We start from the raw sequence: 17,266 nt of genomic DNA on the forward strand, positions 1-17,266 counted from the left end.
CCAGCTGGGAGGTTGGACAATCGCCCCACCTAGGCTCTAACTAGGAGATCTGGGAATGGGTCCCAGGAGACACTACCTGTGAAAAGTCAGCAGCCCCTCCTGGCTCCTGTGCCTGACATGTCACCAAGGACCTGAGTCTCCAGTCCGTGCTGTTCCTACAGACAGGGAAGGGCTCAGTGACTCTAGCCATGTCTTCTCAAAGAGTCAGTGGGAGAGCAAACCCAATCTCCTTCCTGGAAGTGTCAGAGACTGAGGCTGGCCAGCATGTCCAGGTAAGAACTGAGGCATATGGATGGGGAATGAACGGTCCACCTAAGGCCCCTTGTAAGCATGCTTGAGCATGCACACACACATACGCGCGCGCACACACACAAACACACACACACACACACACGTGCGTAGCAATTCGGCTTCTCCTTTTGCTTTTTTCCTCTCTATCCTATACCTGTATCTGCCAATCGATTTCTGGCTCTTCTGATCACCTTCTCTGGTGTCCTTCATGTCCCTGATGGTCCTCTCTGAAGTCACTAAAGAGAATGGTCTTCAGACCACCCTTCCCCAAGCCCCACCTGTGACGTTCACATAGCACCTAGGTAACAATAAGCACACTTCCCTCTCAGTCCACTCAGCAGGTGTGGGTCCAGAATCTCTCTCGGCCACCACCCCAAATCACTTCTTCACAACCCTTCTCTTTCTAAAATGTTGAGCCAGCAAATAACTATTTTAGATACACTCATTTATACCCATTCTTCCACTAATAATTTGAGGGGCTCTGATGATTCAGTTATTTAACCAAGTTTACACATGGCTTTCAGATGCTAAAACAAATGCTTTGCATTGACAGTTCTGAGGTATAACCCTTCAAAGGTGGTAGTGCTTCTGCTGATGTTAAAGGTGGTGACGGTGGTGGTGACACTGGGTGTTGACATCTCACAATTGACAAACCCAATCTGCAGACATTGACCAGAACACAACAACCACAAAACACCCTGTACGGCTTGGCTCACCTTGTACAAGATGACTGCTGTTTTATTAAAAACAGCAGTAACAATGCTAAATCCTATTTACTGAGCACTTGCTATGTGCCACCCTTGGTTTAAATAGTATACCATAATTTTAATCCAACTTAATCCTCATAACCACTATATTCAGTAAACTCAATTGTTACTGCATTTAAACAGATGTTGAAACTAAAGCCAAATAAGGTTCCATGACCTTCTCAAAGTCACATCAAGAGTACAGATTGGAGAATGCATTCCGATTCCTGAGGGTATATTATGTTTTTATCACAGCACTAAATAAACATGACATTAACCCGTGCTGCCACTGACTGTTCATCACATTTCTTTCTCCACACCATCAAACGGGAACATGGGAATTTCTCATCTTGATTGCACATCATGATTGATAAAGAAACTTCAACAGATTCCAGCCTTTGGTCCCTTCAACAGACCTCTCAGGTAGGGCTAGTATCTATCTTACAGAGGAAGGAAGGAAGGCTCAAAGGGAGAAAATAGCCCCCAAAGTTAAAAGGCATGTGGGGAACAGAGCCATAAAGCACAGCATGCTATGCTTTTCCGTGACATCCTATGTCTCCACTTCACATTTCAGCAACTGCTACTAACAGAGACAGGGGCATCACCACCCTCAATAGTAACCTGCCCTCCATACATATCACCTCAGTCATAACTTCAATGACTCCATGAAAGTGTTGCACATAGTCCAAATGAGGTAACACACATTCAGCGTTAAGTGGCCAACCAGGGTCAGACCAAGAATAAGAAACAGAGAATAGATTCCCATCCCATCTCCAGGATGCCAAAGCGCAGAAGATAAAAAGAAAGGTGTTGATGGTGAGGGTGGTGAGGAGAATGAAAATGATATGCCCTGAATGATAGAGTGCTTCCCAGTTTCCAATGTTCTCACGTCCACGGTGACCCATTGGAATGATCTTCAAAGACAAAGGGCTCCAGAGCACTCCATACACCTGGAGACCCCTGGACTCAGCTGGCTCCTCTCTGGAGAAGCTATTCCTCTTCCATCTCCCTCAATATGCCCCCGCACACTTGCACACATGCATGCACACAGGCACTCCATGAGTCCATGAAATCCTAGTAGATGCATGATCCCAAAAGTAGCTCCAAAAAAGAGATAATCCAAAGTGTTGCTCTATGTTTACTATAAAAGGAATTAAATGTGAAGCAGTTCTTTCCAGTGAATCCCCATTCAGTATCATTCAGACAATCCATGGCAAAAACTTGCCACATTATAGGAATCTAGAATGCAGACTACGGCCCCACTCTGACACCTCACTACCATAGACCACAGTCCTCATATCTGCAAACCTGCACTTATAGCTGCTAGTGAATCTCAGTGACCTTTCAAAGTATAGAGAAAACAGACCAGTAGCAAACTGTACTAGTCAGAGCTTAATTTCATTTAAGCAAGATTCTGCTCCAATTTCTCCCCTTGAAGGAAATCAGAAACCAAACCAGCGTCTCTGACTTCCTGCTTCTGGGCTTCTCTGCACACCCTGAGCAGCAGCCTCTCCTGTTCGGACTCTTCCTGGGCATGTACCTGGTCACCGTGTTGGGGAACCTGCTCATCATCATGGCCATTGGTTCTGACCAGCACCTCCACACCCCCATGTACTTCTTCCTGGCCAACCTGTCCTTCGTCGATACCTGCTTCACCTGCACCATTGTCCCCAAGGTGCTGGCGAACATCCTGACACAGCGCCACGCCATCTCCCACACTGGGTGCCTCGTGCAGATGTACTTCTTCATGGCGCTGACCCTGCTGGATGACTTCCTGCTGGCCGTGATGGCATATGACCGCTACGTGGCCATCTGCCTTCCTCTCCACTACACCACGATCATGTGTCCCCAGCGCTGCCTGCTGCTGGTCGCCGCATCCTGGCTCTGCTCCCACCTCCTGGCCTCCTCGCTCACCCTCCTCATGTCTCAGTTCTCCTTCTGTGCCTCTCATGCCATCCCACACTTTTTCTGTGATCTTCTCCCTCTCCTCAAACTTGCCTGTTCAGACACCCAGATCTTTCAGGTCATGATGTTTGCTGAAGCAGCCCTCTCAGGTGTGGTCCCTCTCACCTGTGTCCTGCTCTCTTATGCCCACATCATCCACACCATCCTCAGGGTCCCCTCTGCTGGGGGGAAGCACAAGGTCTTCTCGACCTGTGGCTCTCACCTGTCAGTGGTTACTCTCTTCTACGGGACGCTCTTTCTGGTGTATTTCCAGCCCTCATCCACCTATTCAGCAGAAATAGGAATGGTGGCATCTGTAGTATATACAATGGTCACCCCCTTGCTGAACCCCTTTATCTACAGCCTGAGGAACAGGGACATGAAAGGGGCCCTGTTGGGACTCTTTGACTCAGAAAGATGCTCTACTCAGTAGAGGGTCCTTCCTCAGACTGGAAGCTCAGGCTCTCTGAAATGCCTTCTCCCTGCACTTCCCCATTGTAATTTTGAAAACTCAAGTTCAAGCAAGATGGATGCTCAACATCACAACCAGGTTTAACAAACAGAGAATGCCTCACTGGCCAGAATTACAATCAGAGATACTGGAAAGGGACAGAGCTGCACCCCTGGAAGATGAGTGGCCAGTAATCCCTGCAGGGTGACTTGACTAGTGATATAGGTGTCCAAGCAGATCCAAGCCAGAGAGTAGGAATCACCAAGAATGACACCAGACAGAATTCGGGTGCTGGGAGGAAGCCAGGTAGCACCAGTTCAGCCTGGGACTAACAGGTCCCACTTAGCTACAAGAAATGCTCACAATCAGGAAGGCTCAAGTGCTCGGAGTTTCAGGGACCATTTCCAAGCCCAACTTTGGAAACAACTCACTGATAGGGACTAACCTACCCATGGAGAAGGCTGCACCAAGAAGACACGCTATTTGCTAGAACTAAGAAGACAAGAATCATTTGAGGAGAAGAAACTAGGCACCGACACTTCAGAGGACTGGGCCCAAATCACACATCAGGAATCAGATCTAAGATTCTGACAGAGAGTAATTATTAGTTATGGACAAGTCCTTGATTCTTTGGCTTTTAAACTCTGGTTTATTTCATATGTCTCACCTACAGAATAATCCATGCTTACTATAGTAAATTTGTAAACTATAAGAAATAGGAAAAAAGAAAAAAGAAAACACTCACTATTCCTCCATATAAAGAAAACCACTGGTAATATTTTACAATATTTTCTGCCTGTCTTTTTCTAATGACTTTTTGTCTTTCCTTTGTTGAGAAAATACTGCTGGTACAAATATATATACTTTTTTGCTTAATCTCATGAGTTATCTCCATATTATTGTCTCTTCCTGGACATTTGGCTCTCTGAAAGTACATCAGAATAAATATCCATAACATGTACGGTATTTCACCATTGTTGAATGATTAGAGGGTTTCTAAGCTTTCACTATTACAAGTAATGATGCAAAGAACATCTCTGAAAAATATTTTCATGTGTTCATAATCTGTTATATTTAATATTTTTAAAAGTAGAATATCTAACCTTTATAGGACCCTTTATCCATTCTGCAAAAATTCCCAAATGAGGGTGCCCTTTTGTCTACATCTTCTCCATATTTTGATGTTCACACTGTACCCTTAATTATAAATGATATAACTAAATGGTATCTCCTTGCTTTACTTTTAATTTCTTTGATTGTTGGTGAAGGCACTGTTTTCCACAGTCTGTTAACCATTTTCTTCCATTTCATTCTTTTATTTTTATTATTTTTTTATTTTTTGAGAGAGAGAGAAAGCATGAGTGCAAACAGGAGAGGGGCAGAGAGAGAGGGAGAGAGAGAATCCCAAGCAGGCTCCACACTGCCAGCACAGAACCTGATGTGGTGCTTGATCTCACAAACCCTGAGATCATCACCTGAGGCAAATTCAAGAGTCAGATGCTTAACCAACTGAGCCACTCAGGCATCCCTATTGTTTTTTTAACTGAAGTGTAGTTGACAAGGGCAATGCAAATCTTAATCTTCGGATTCTAAGTCTGAGCCTCACATTTTGTACAGATATTACTTTATAACATACATTTTTAAATCTTATTTATTTATTTGAGAGAGAGGGAGAAAGCACAGGCAGGGTAAAGGCAGAGAGAGAAAGGGAGAGAGAGATGCCCAAGTAGGCTCCATGCTATCAGCACAAAGCCTGATGCAGGGTTTTACCTCATGAACCAATAGATCATGACCTGAGCTGAAATCAAGAGTCCAACGCTCAACGAACCATGCCACCCTGGCGCCCTTTTACTTTTGCTTTAAAAGTAAAATCTACACAGAGAGGGGGGAGTCAAACCACAAGAGACTGTTAAATACAGAGAACAAACTAAGGGTAGATGGGGGGTGGGGGAGAGTGAAAATGAGTGATGGGCATTGAGGAGGGCACTTGTAGGGATGAGCACTGGGTGTTGTATGTAAGCCAATCTGACAGTAAATTATATCCATAAAAAAAAAAAAAGTAAAATCTTCAGAAAAGGGATGCCCGGGTGGCTCAGTCAGTTAAGCATCTGACTCTTGGTTTCGGCTCAGGTCATGATCTAACAGTTCATGAGTTCGAGCACTGCATTGGGCTCTGCACTGACAGCACAGAACCTGTTTGGGATTTGTCTCTTCCTCTCTCTCTCCCCCTCCCCAACTCATGCCGTATCTGCCTCTCTCAAAATAAATAAACTTAAAAAAAACTTTTTAATATCTCCAGAAAAAATGAAGCACAGACAGAAGTATACTTGACAGATAGTAGAATGATATTACCTTTAGGTGTAGGGGGGTGCCTGGGTGGCTCAGTCAGTTGAGCGTCTGACTTTGACTCAGGTCATGATCTCACAGTTTGTGGGTTCAAGCCCCGCGTTGGGCTCTGTGCTGACAGCTCAGGGCCTGGAGCCTGCTTCAGATTCTGTGTCTCCCTCTCTCTCTGCCCCTCCCCCACTCACGCTCTGTCTCTCTCTCTCAAAAATAAAGATTAAAAAAAAAAAAAGACAGAATACCAGCTCTCACCACAGCTAGCCCACATTTTACCTGAGGTCCCACCCACTGCAGTAGAGGGAGAAAAAAATAAAATATTTAAACCCTCTAAAGGAGGAAACAAGGTTGCATTTCAATTACAGATGATATTTCCATATAATTGCAATTCAGAAGAGTCTATGGAGAACCATTTGTTTAATAATTAGTTTTTTGATGTAAAAATAAATAAAATATAGACCCCCCCCCTACACACACACACACACACACACACACATCACAAGATACACACACAAAAAAAAAAAAACAATTCTCTAAAGAACTGATTGGGAAGAGCCAAATTATAAAGTTTTTAAAAGAGAATGTTGGAAAATGTCTCCCTGAACTCAGGGAAGAAAGGACTTTTACAAACAGACACAAGTAAAGTGCTTACAAGATAAAATATATATTGATGACTTCAATCAGTTAAAATAAAAATATTTTGTGTGTGTGTGTCTGTGTGTGTGTGTGTCTCGCATCCATGAAATACAGCCAGATCAACACTAAACCATCCTACACACCTAGTAAACTGATTGGAGAATTAACAACCTGCACAACCTGAACTACAGACTTCAGCAGGTATGTGGCATGGAGAGGTAAACTTGGGGAAAGAGAAGCCGGTGGCAGGCAGGGAGCTGCTTTTGCAGGTGGAGAGAGGACTGAGACTGGGTGGGGGGAGAATACGGGAAAAGCACCCCTCCCCAAAAGCAGCTGGAGAGAAAGTGGAAAATTGGAAACAGCCACAGGGACTAAACTAAAACGGGAGAAAGGAGAAAGGAGAGGGTTTAAATTTCATTAAGACTGTAAACAAGGGGAGTGCAAAGTCTGCAACTCCACAGCTCAATACCTGGCGGTGCTCTGGTGGGAAGGGTGAATCCCCAGGAACAGAGTGGGGTCTGGGAGGTTCTGAGGCCAGATGGGGAAAAGCGGTTCCACTGCTGGAAGGACATTTGGTAGAGACTGTTGAAGCCACCTGGTCCCAGCAGACCCCAGAAGGCGGCCACATTAGCTGGTACTGGTGTTAAGGATGAAGCCTGGTGCCAGATGTGTGTTGTGATTTTCTATAACCCGTGAAAAGCTGCTGCTACACTATCTCGCAAACTTCTTCTGGGGCGGGCTGGCACCTGGCCACAGTCTCGGGGCTCCGGCAGCAGCAGGGTCCAGCAAGCGTTCCTGGGTACAGCTGACATTCGGCCATTGTTTGGCCATTGCTCAGTGAGATCCTCTCGCAGAGGGGATGAACAGGTCAAAGCCACAGTCCTTCAGAAGTAAGGGGCTGGGGAAAACAGCCGCATCTGAGACAAAACTCGGGAGAGAGGTACTGCCTGGGGCCTGATCACGGACAGTGTAAAAGCAGGGAGTGGACGAAAGCTGAAGACAGAGGACGGGTGCACGATTGCTGATCGGAGAGAACAGTACCCATACTACACACTGGGTAGCTAGGGGATGCCATTTTCACCGCTCCAGTGCATATGCATACACACCTAGGAGCGCCACAACAACCTACCCCAGCAGGCTAGCAGTGCCATCTAGTGGAGAACAGAGCCATTACACTGAGCCACGCCCAACTGGGCCAACCTCACTCTTTAAGAACACAAGTCTCACCGCCTGCTTAGTTTATGGACTACAGAGCACTACAGAGTCTGACTTCTAGGGGAAAACGAAGTAATTTCAGTCCGATTTCAATCTGTTAGCAGGTCCAACTATTCAACATTCTTTTATTTTTCTCTTTTACACTACTTTTCTTTTTCTTGAATACAGAAAAAGAAAAAATTCATTTTTATTTTCAATTTTTATTAAAAATATTTTTCCTTATTTTTTTTACTATATTTTACTTTTGTGTAAGTTTTTTCAAATTCTATCTTACTACCATCATTTTATTTTAGTCTACTTCAGTGTATTCAATTTTTCAAATTTTCAAACAATTTCCTTTTTTTCTTTTTTTTCTCCTTTTCATTTCTTTTCTTTTTCTTGAATGCAGAAAGAGAAAAACTTCATTTTTACATTTAATTTCTATCAAAAATATTTTTCTTTAATTTTTTACTATATTTTTTGCTTTTATGTAAATTTTTTCAAATTCTATTTTACATCTATCATTTTATTTTAGGCTACTACAGTGTATTCACTTTTTCAAATTTTCAAACGATTTATTTTTTTCTCATTTTTTTTAGTTTCTTTTTCTTGAATACAGAAAGAGAAAAATTCTTTTATTTTTAATTTTTATTAAAAATATTTTCTTCGTTTTTTTTCTACTATATTATTTGCTTTTGTGTAATTTTTTTCAAATTCTATTTTTACTCCCATCATCTTATTTTAGTCTATTTCAGTGTATTCATGTTTTCAAATTCTCAAACAATTTCCTTTTCCCCTTTTTTTTCCTCTAATCTGTCAAACCACTTTCAACACCCACAAAAAACACACCTAGGATTTAGCATCATTTAATAGATTTTCTGTGTGTGTGTGTGTGTGTGTGTGTGTGTTTTTAATATTTTAATTTTAATACTTTTTATTTTAATTTTTCTACCTCCTTAATTCCTTTTTTCCCTTCAAAATGACAAAACGAATGAATTCACTCCAAAAGAAACAGCACAAAGAAACGACAGCCAGGGATTTAAACAACCCAGATACAAGCTAGATGTCTGAACCAGAATTTAGAATCATGACAATAAGAATACTAGCTGGAGTCAAAAATAGATTAGAATCCCTTTCTGCAAAGATAAAAGAAGTAAAAAATAGTCTCAATGAAATTAAAAATGCTATAACTGAGCTGCAATCATGGATGGATGCAGCAGCAGCAAGGATGGATGAGGCAGAACAGAGAATCAGCGATATAGAGGACAAACTTATAGAGAATAATGAAGCAGAAAAAAAGAGGGAGATTAAGACAAAAGAGCACGATCTAAGAATTAGAGAAATCAGTGACTCATTTAAAAGGAACAACATCAGAATCATAGGGGTCCCAGAAGAGGAAGAGAGAGAAATAGGGGTAGAAGGGTTATGTGAGCAAATCATAGCAGAAAACTTTCCTAACCTGGGGAAAGACACAGACATCAAAACCCAGGAAGCACAGAGGACCCCCATTAGATTCAACAAAAACCGACCATCAACAAGGCATATCATAGTCAAATTCACAAAATACTCATGCAAGGAGAATATCATGAAAGCAGCAAGGGAAAAAAAGTCCCTAACACACAAGGGAAGACAGATCAGGTTTGCAGCAGACCTATCCACAGAAACTTGGCAGGCCAGAAAGGAGTGGCAGAATATATTCAATGTGCTGAATCACAAAAATATGCAGCCAAGAGTTCTTTATCCAGCAAGGCTGTCATTCAAAATAGAAGGAGAGATAAAAAGTTTCCCAGACAAACAAAAATTAAAGGAGTTTGTGACCACTAAACCAGTCCTACAAGAAATTTTAAGGGGAAATCTCTGAGGGGAAAAAAGATGGAAAAAAATATATACATATATATATATATGAAGTAACAAATATTAGAAAGGACCAGAGAACACCACCAGAAACTCCAACTCTACAAGCCTCAAAACGGCAATAAATTCATATTTTTCAGTACTCACTCTAAACGTCAATGGGCTCAATGCTTCAATCAAAAGACACAGGGTAACCCTGTGTATCCACAGAATGGATAAGAAAACAAGAACCATCTATATGCTGTTTACAAGAGACCCACTTTAGACCTAAAGACACCTTCAGATTGAAAATAAGGGGATGGAGAACCATCTATCATGCTAATGGTCAACAAAATAAAGCCGGAGTAGCCATACTTATATCAGACAATCTAGACTTTAAAATAAGGACTGTATCAAGAGATGCAGAAGGGCATTATATCATAATCAAGGGGTATATCCAGCAAGAAGACCTAACAATTGTAAACATTTATGCACCAAATGTGAAAGCACCCAAATATATAAATCAATTAATCACAAACATAAAGAAACCCATCGAGAGTAACACCATAATGGTAGGAGACTTCAACACCCCACTCACAGCAATGGACAGATCATCTAATCAAAAAATCAACAAGGAAACAATGACTTTGAATGACACACTGGACCAGATGGACTTAACAGATATATTCACAACATTTCATCCTAAAGCAGCAGAATATATATTCTTCTCCAGTGCACATGGAACGTTCTGCAGAATAGACCATATACTGGGACACAAATCAGCCCTAAGTAAGTACAAAAAGATCAAGGTCATACCGTGCATATTTTCAGACCACAACACTATGAAACTCAAAATCAACAACAAGAAAAAATTTGGAAAGGTAGCAAATACTTGCAGACTGAAGAACATCCTACTAAAGAATGAATGGGCTAACCAAGAAGTTAAAGAGGAAATTAAAAAGTATATGGAAGTCAATGAAAATGATAGCACCACGACCCAAAATCTCTGGGACACAGCAAAGGCGGTCTAAGAGGAAAGTATATAGCACTCCAGGCCTTCCTAAAGAAGGAAGAAAGATCTCAGATACACTACCTAACCTTACGCTTTAAGGACCTGGAAAAAGAACAGCAAATGAAACCCAAAACCAGAAGAAGACAGGAAATAATAAAGATTAGAGCAGAAATTAATGCTATCAAAACCAAAAAAAACCAGTAGAACAGATTAATGAAACCAGAAGCTGGTTCCTTGAAAGAATTAACAAAATTGATAAACCACTAGCCAGTTTGATCAACAAGAAAAAGTAAAAGAACCAAATAAATAAAATCCAGAATGAAAGAGGAGAGATCACAACCAACACAGCAGAAATAAAAACAATAATAAGAGAATATTACGAGCAATTATATGCCAATAAAATGGGCAATCTGGAAGAAATGGACAAATTCCTAGAAACATATAAACTACCAAAACTGAAACAGGAAGAAATAGAAAATTTGAACAGACCCATAACCAGTAAGGAAATCAAATTAATAATCAAAAACCTGCCAGAAAACAAGAGTCCAGGGCCAGATGGCTTTCCAGAGGAATTCTACCAAACATTTAAGGAAGAGTTAACACCTATTCTCTTGAAGCTGTTCCAAAACATAGAAATGGAAGGAAAACTTCCAAACTCTTTCTATGAAGCCAGCATTACCTTGATTCCAGAACCAGACAAAGACCCCACTAAAAAGGAGAACTATAGACCAATTTCCCTGATGAACATGGATGCAAAAATCCTCAAAAAGATATTAGCCAACCAGATCCAACAACACATTAAAAAAATTATTCACCACCACCAAGTGGGATTTATACCTGGGATACAGGACTGGTTCAGCATCCGCAAAACAATCAATGTGATATATCACATTAATAAAAGAAAAGACAAGAACCATATGATCCTTTCAATAGATGCAGAGAAAGCATTCGACAAAATATAGCATCCTTTCTTGATAAAAACCCTCAAGAAGGTAGGAATAGAAGGAGCATATCTCAAGATAATAAAAGCCATATATGAACAACCCAACACTAATATCATCCTCAATGGGGAAAACTGAGAGCTTTCCCCCTAAGGTCAGGAACAAGACAGGATGTCCACTCTTGCCACTGTTATTCAACATAGTATTGGAAGTCTTGGCCTCTGCAATCAGACAAGACAAAGAAATAAAAGGCATCCAAATTGGCCAAGAGGAGGTCAAACTTTCACTCTTTGCAGATGACATGATACTCTATATGGAAAACCCAAAAGAATCCACCAAAAAGCTGCTAGAATTTATTCATGAATTCAGCAAAGTTGCAGGATATAAAATCAACGCACAGAAACTGGTTGCATTCCTATACACCAACAATGAAGTGACAGAAAGAGAAATCAAGGAATCAACCCCACTTACAGTTGCACAAAAAAAACATAAAATACCTAGGAATAAATCTAACCAAAGAGGTGAAAAATCTATACACTGAATATTATAGAAAGCTTATGAAACAAATTGAAGAAGACACAAAAAAATGGAAAAAGATTCCATGTTCCTGGATAGGAAGAACAAATATTGTTAAAATGTCAATACTACCCAAAGCAATCTACATATTCAATGCAATCCCTATCAAAGTAACAGCAGCATTCTTCACAGAGCTAGAACAAATAATCCTAAAACTTGTATGGAACCAGAAGAGACCCCAAATAGCCAAAGCGATCTTGAAAAAGAAAACCAAAGCAGGAGGAATCACAATCCCAGACTTCAAGCTATACTACAAAGCTGTAATCATCAAGACAGTATGGTACTGGCACAAGAACAGACACTCAGATCAATGGAATAGAATAGAGAACCCAGAAATGGACCCACAAATATATGGGCAACTAATCTTTGACAAAGCAGGAAAGAGTATCCAGTGGAAAAAAGAGACTTTCTTTAACAAATGGTGCTGGGAGAAATGGACAGCAACATGCAGAAGGTTGAAACTAGACCACTTTCTTACACTATACATAAAAATAAACTCAAAATGGATGAAAGACCTGAATGTGAGACAGGAAACTATCAAAACCCTAGAGGAGAAAGCGGGCAACAACCTCTCTCACCTCGCTCTCAGCAATTTCTTACTCGACACATCTCCAAAGGCAAGGGAATTAAAAGCAAAAATGAACTATTGGGACCTTATGAAGATAAAAAGCTTCTGCACTGCAAAGGAAACAATCAGCAAAACTAAAACGCAACCGATGGAATGGGAAAAGATATTTGCAAATGACATATCAGATAAAGAGCTAGTATCCAAAATCTATAAAAAACCTCTCCATACTCCACACCTAAAAAACAAATAATCCAGTGAAGAAATGGGCAGAAGACATGAATAGAGACTTTTCCAAAGAAGACATCCAGATGGCCAATAGACACATGAAAAGATGCTCAACATCATTCTTCATCAGGGAAATACAAATCAAAGCCACACTCAGATATCACCTCATGCATGTCAGAGTGGCTAAAATGAACAAATCAGGAGACTATAGATGCTGGAGAGAATGTGGAGAAAAGGCAACCCTCTTGCACTGTTGGTGGGACTGCAAACTGGTACAGCTGCTCTGGAAAACAGTGTGGAGGTTCCTCAAAAAATTAAAAATAGAACTAACTTATGACCCAACAATAGCACTACTAGGAATTTACCCAAGGGATACAGGACTGCTGATGCATAGGGCCACATGTACCCCAATGTTCACAGCAGCACTTTCAACAATAGCCAAATTATGGACAGAGACTAAACGTCCATCAACTGATAAATGGATAAAGAAGTTGTGGTTTATATATGCAATGGAATACTACTTGGCAATGAGAAAGAATGAAATCCTGCCATTTGAAGCAACATGGATAGAACTGGAGGGTATTATGCTAAGTGAAATAAGTCAGTCAGAGAAAGACAGATACCATATGTTTTCACTCATATGTGGATCTTGAGAAACTTAACAGAAGACCATGGGGGAAGGGAAGGGGAAAAAAGTTACAAACAGAGAGGGAGGGAGGCAAACCATAAGAGACTCTTAAATACACAGAACAAAGTGAGGGTTAATGGGAGGGTGGGGGAGAGGGGAGAGTGGACGACGGGCATTGAGGAGGGCACTTGTTGGGATGAGCACCAGGTGCTGTATGGAAGGCAATTTGACAATAAACTATATTAAAAAAAGAATTAAAACTAAAAAACTCTACATATAAATACATACATACGTACATACATACATACATGCAATGGCACAGAAAATACATACATACGTACATACATACATAGGCACCAGAAAATCTACCTACATTTCTATCATAAAAAATCTCTCATGAGAGAAGGATTTTCTGTATGTTCTCAGTGAACTCATTGAGCAACAAAACATGATCCGAATTTATACAAGAGTATTTACATTCTCAACTGGTTGTACTCAGTGTGAATATGCATTCATTCTGTTGTGGAAGTGCCATGTGTTTGATTATGGAATGCTACCCCAGAATCCGCTGAGAGAATCACAGACAACATAACACACAGTAATTCCCATGCCAGAAGTTCTGAAACTGAAACGTCAGCAGGCAGCAAGGGTGTACAGTGAGGGGTGTATGAGACGACACCGAACAGGAACGCCCTGCGGTTACAGGCGTCCCATGAACAAATGTGGAAGAATAATGCAGGGCAATATAAGCAATCTACGGAAGAATATAAAAAGTATAATTCCATTCGCATAAATGACAAGAACAGGCAAATTTAGAGTAAACCATACAGTTTAGACATCTATGCGTGTTGGTCCTCAAACTGGCCACAGTACACAGAGGGCAGGGACAGAACAAGGAAAGAGGCAGGCCACTCTGGATTGGCAGGGAGCAGTGGTAATAAGCAAGGGAACTTACGCACAAGGCATGTGTCTTGGGCACCCCAAGACAAGTTGATACCCACACCTTCCTGCCAGAATCCTAAAAGCTTATACAGAGAGAGGCCTCATAGGGGTTCAGTCACTTCGCCCTCCAGAAGGTCTCAACAGCACCTTGCTCTCTCAGGGCTGTGACCTTCACACCGGCTCCCACTGTGGGAACAAGGGCAGAGCTACATTCCGAGGAGAGGAGAGGTGAGGAGCCTCCCGTTACCTGGGGACAACTTATGGATCCAATGGTGGTCATATCTTCTCCATGAACTCTTCAACAACGCACATGTGGCAAAGCTATAAAGAACAGAAAGAAATAGTACACATATTCACAATGGTTATTTCCTCAAAAAGGGGAAGAAAGGATATGATTAAACACACGTACACACAGGGCTTCTACAAGATTGAACTATATACCACTGAAGCTGAGTGGTGGGAGAGTGGTCAGTAATTTTATTATCACTCCTTCAACAGCACATACACGTTTTATAAGCTTTTTTATGTAAGGTAAAATTACAACAAAAGATAAATATATTCAGAAACTGTATCCCAAGCCTGATGTAGAGACCACATAGTGCTTGTATCTCTGTTCTCTGGAGTCAGAGAAAATAGGAATATTCCTGCTACTATTTCTACTATATGACAATTGAAGGTGTTGATTGTGCTATTTTATCTACATTTTTCCCCTTGTTTTCTAGGACATACTGCATTCCATCCATGGGGACTGGGCTCCAATTAGAAAAGTATGACTCCATGATAGAGCCAGGCCCCGGTCAGAATCAGGGCTACGAGGATGGATCCGAGCAGCACGTCACCCCAGGGAAAACCAGGAAGGCCATCTGGTCATCTGAATGGTCTTATCACTGACACTGCTGGGACTCAGGGGGCCACGAAGCAGAAGGGCCAGCTGGGAGGTTGGACAATCGCCCCACCTAGGCTCTAACTAGGAGATCTGGGAATGGGTCCCAGGAGACACTACCTGTGAAAAGTCAGCAGCCCCTCCTGGCTCCTGTGCCTGACATGTCACCAAGGACCTGAGTCTCCAGTCCGTGCTGTTCCTACAGACAGGGAAGGGCTCAGTGACTCTAGCCATGTCTTCTCAAAGAGTCAGTGGGAGAGCAAACCCAATCTCCTTCCTGGAAGTGTCAGAGACTGAGGCTGGCCAGCATGTCCAGGTAAGAACTGAGGCATATGGATGGGGAATGAACGGTCCACCTAAGGCCCCTTGTAAGCATGCTTGAGCATGCACACACACACACGCGCACGCGCACACACACACACACACACACGTGCGTAGCAATTCGGCTTCTCCTTTTGCTTTTTTCCTCTCTATCCTATACCTGTATCTGCCAATCGATTTCTGGCTCTTCTGATCACCTTCTCTGGTGTCCTTCATGTCCCTGATGGTCCTCTCTGAAGTCACTGAAGAGAATGGTCTTCAGACCACCCTTCCCCAAGCCCCACCTGTGATGTTCACATAGCACCTATGAAATAAAAAAGCACAGGTCCCTCTCAGTCCCCTCGGTCTGTACTCAGCCTGTACTAGTCAGAGCTAATTTTAATTTAAACAAGATTCTCCTCCAATTTCTCTCCTTGAAGGAAATCAGCAACCAAACCAGCATCTCTGACTTCCTGCTCCTGGGCTTCTCTGCACACCCTGAGCAGCAGCCTCTCCTGTTCGGACTCTTCCTGGGCATGTACCTGGTCAGCGTGTTGGGGAATCTGCTCATCATCATGGCCATAGTTTCTGACCAGCACCTCCACACCCCCATGTACTTCTTCCTGGCCAACCTGTCCTTCATCGAGACCTGCTTCACCTGCACCACTGTCCCCAAGGTGCTGGCAAACATCCTGACACAGCGCCATGCAATCATCTACACTGGGTGCCTTGTGCAGATGTACTTCTTCATGGTGTTGGCTCTACTGGATGACTTCCTGCTGGCCGTGATGGCATATGACCGCTACGTGGCCATCTGCCTTCCTCTCCACTATACCACGATCATGTGTCCCCAGCGCTGCCTGCTGCTGGTCGCCGCATCCTGGCTCTGCTCCCACCTCCTGGCCTCCTCGCTCACCCTCCTCATGTCTCAGTTCTCCTTCTGTGCCTCTCATGCCATCCCACACTTTTTCTGTGATCTTCTCCCTCTCCTCAAACTTGCCTGTTCAGACACCCAGATCTTTCAGGTCATGATGTTTGCTGAAGCAGCCCTCTCAGGTGTGGTCCCTCTCACCTGTGTCCTGCTCTCTTATGCCCACATCATCCACACCATCCTCAGGGTCCCCTCTGCTGGGGGAAGCACAAGGTCTTCTCAACCTGTGGCTCTCACCTTACAGTGGTCATTCTCTTCTATGGAACTGTCTTTCTGGTGTATTTCCAGCCTTCTTCCTCCTATTCAGCAGACACAGGTATGGTGGCATCTGTGGTATACACAATGGTCACCCCCATGCTGAACCCCTTTATCTACAGCCTGAGGAACAGGGACATGAAGAGGGCTTTATGGAAACTCCTTGTCTGGGGAAGATGTTCCATCCCATAAAGAGACCAGAAAAGAAGACCAGGCTTTTTGGAATTCCTTCCTCATTGGACTTCTCTATTACAATTTTGAGAAGCTCAAGTCTAAGGTAGGATTAATGCTCAGCATCACAAGCAGGTTAAGGAACAAATGATACCTGACCTGACAGGAGAGGAATAGAACCAAGGGGCCAAGGACAGCACTCCTGCCTGGAGACAGGGAGTGGCCGTCAATTCCTGCAGGGTTTCAAAGCAGAAATGGCACCGACAAAGTTAAACAGGCAGGGAAGACTTTATTCAAGGCTCTTGCAATAGGGGGAGAAAGCGGAGCTCACTCTGAACCCAAGTCTGCTGGGATAAATGATGAGAGCATTCCTAAATTCTGGGGTGAGTGAAAAAACAC

At 42.5% G+C, this 17,266-nt stretch overlaps 2 protein-coding genes across 2 annotated transcripts; both read left to right on the forward strand.

Annotated features, from left to right (window-relative positions):
- The first annotated feature begins 188 nt into the window (after positions 1–188).
- On the forward strand, positions 189–15,218 carry LOC122204603 (olfactory receptor 1G1-like). The gene is made up of 5 exons (XM_042912118.1): positions 189–272; positions 2,476–3,374; positions 6,625–6,677; positions 14,462–14,555; positions 15,050–15,218. Exons 1-5 carry the CDS (start codon positions 189–191, stop codon positions 15,216–15,218), a joined length of 1,299 nt encoding a protein of 432 aa, XP_042768052.1.
- A 224-nt stretch (positions 15,219–15,442) lies between these two features.
- LOC122204604 (olfactory receptor 1G1-like) lies at positions 15,443–16,888 on the forward strand. Its single transcript, XM_042912120.1, is given in 3 exon segments — positions 15,443–15,526; positions 15,951–16,647; positions 16,650–16,888. Coding segments are annotated over 3 exon segments (1,020 nt in total).
- Positions 16,889–17,266: the final 378 nt, after the last annotated feature.

The sequence above is a fragment of the Panthera leo genome, chromosome D4 (assembly GCF_018350215.1).
Source record: "Panthera leo isolate Ple1 chromosome D4, P.leo_Ple1_pat1.1, whole genome shotgun sequence".
Classification (NCBI taxonomy): Eukaryota; Metazoa; Chordata; class Mammalia; order Carnivora; family Felidae; genus Panthera; species Panthera leo.

Bases quoted from the DNA above. Each gene is read 5' to 3' on its own strand.
- LOC122204603 (XM_042912118.1), top strand. From the start codon at position 189: ATGTCTTCTCAAAGAGTCAGTGGGAGAGCAAACCCAATCTCCTTCCTG. The intron at 273-2,475 runs GTAAGAACTGAG...CTCCCCTTGAAG, and splicing joins AGGCTGGCCAGCATGTCCAG to GAAATCAGAAACCAAACCAG. The intron at 14,556-15,049 runs GTGAGGAGCCTC...CTTGTTTTCTAG, and splicing joins ACATTCCGAGGAGAGGAGAG to GACATACTGCATTCCATCCA.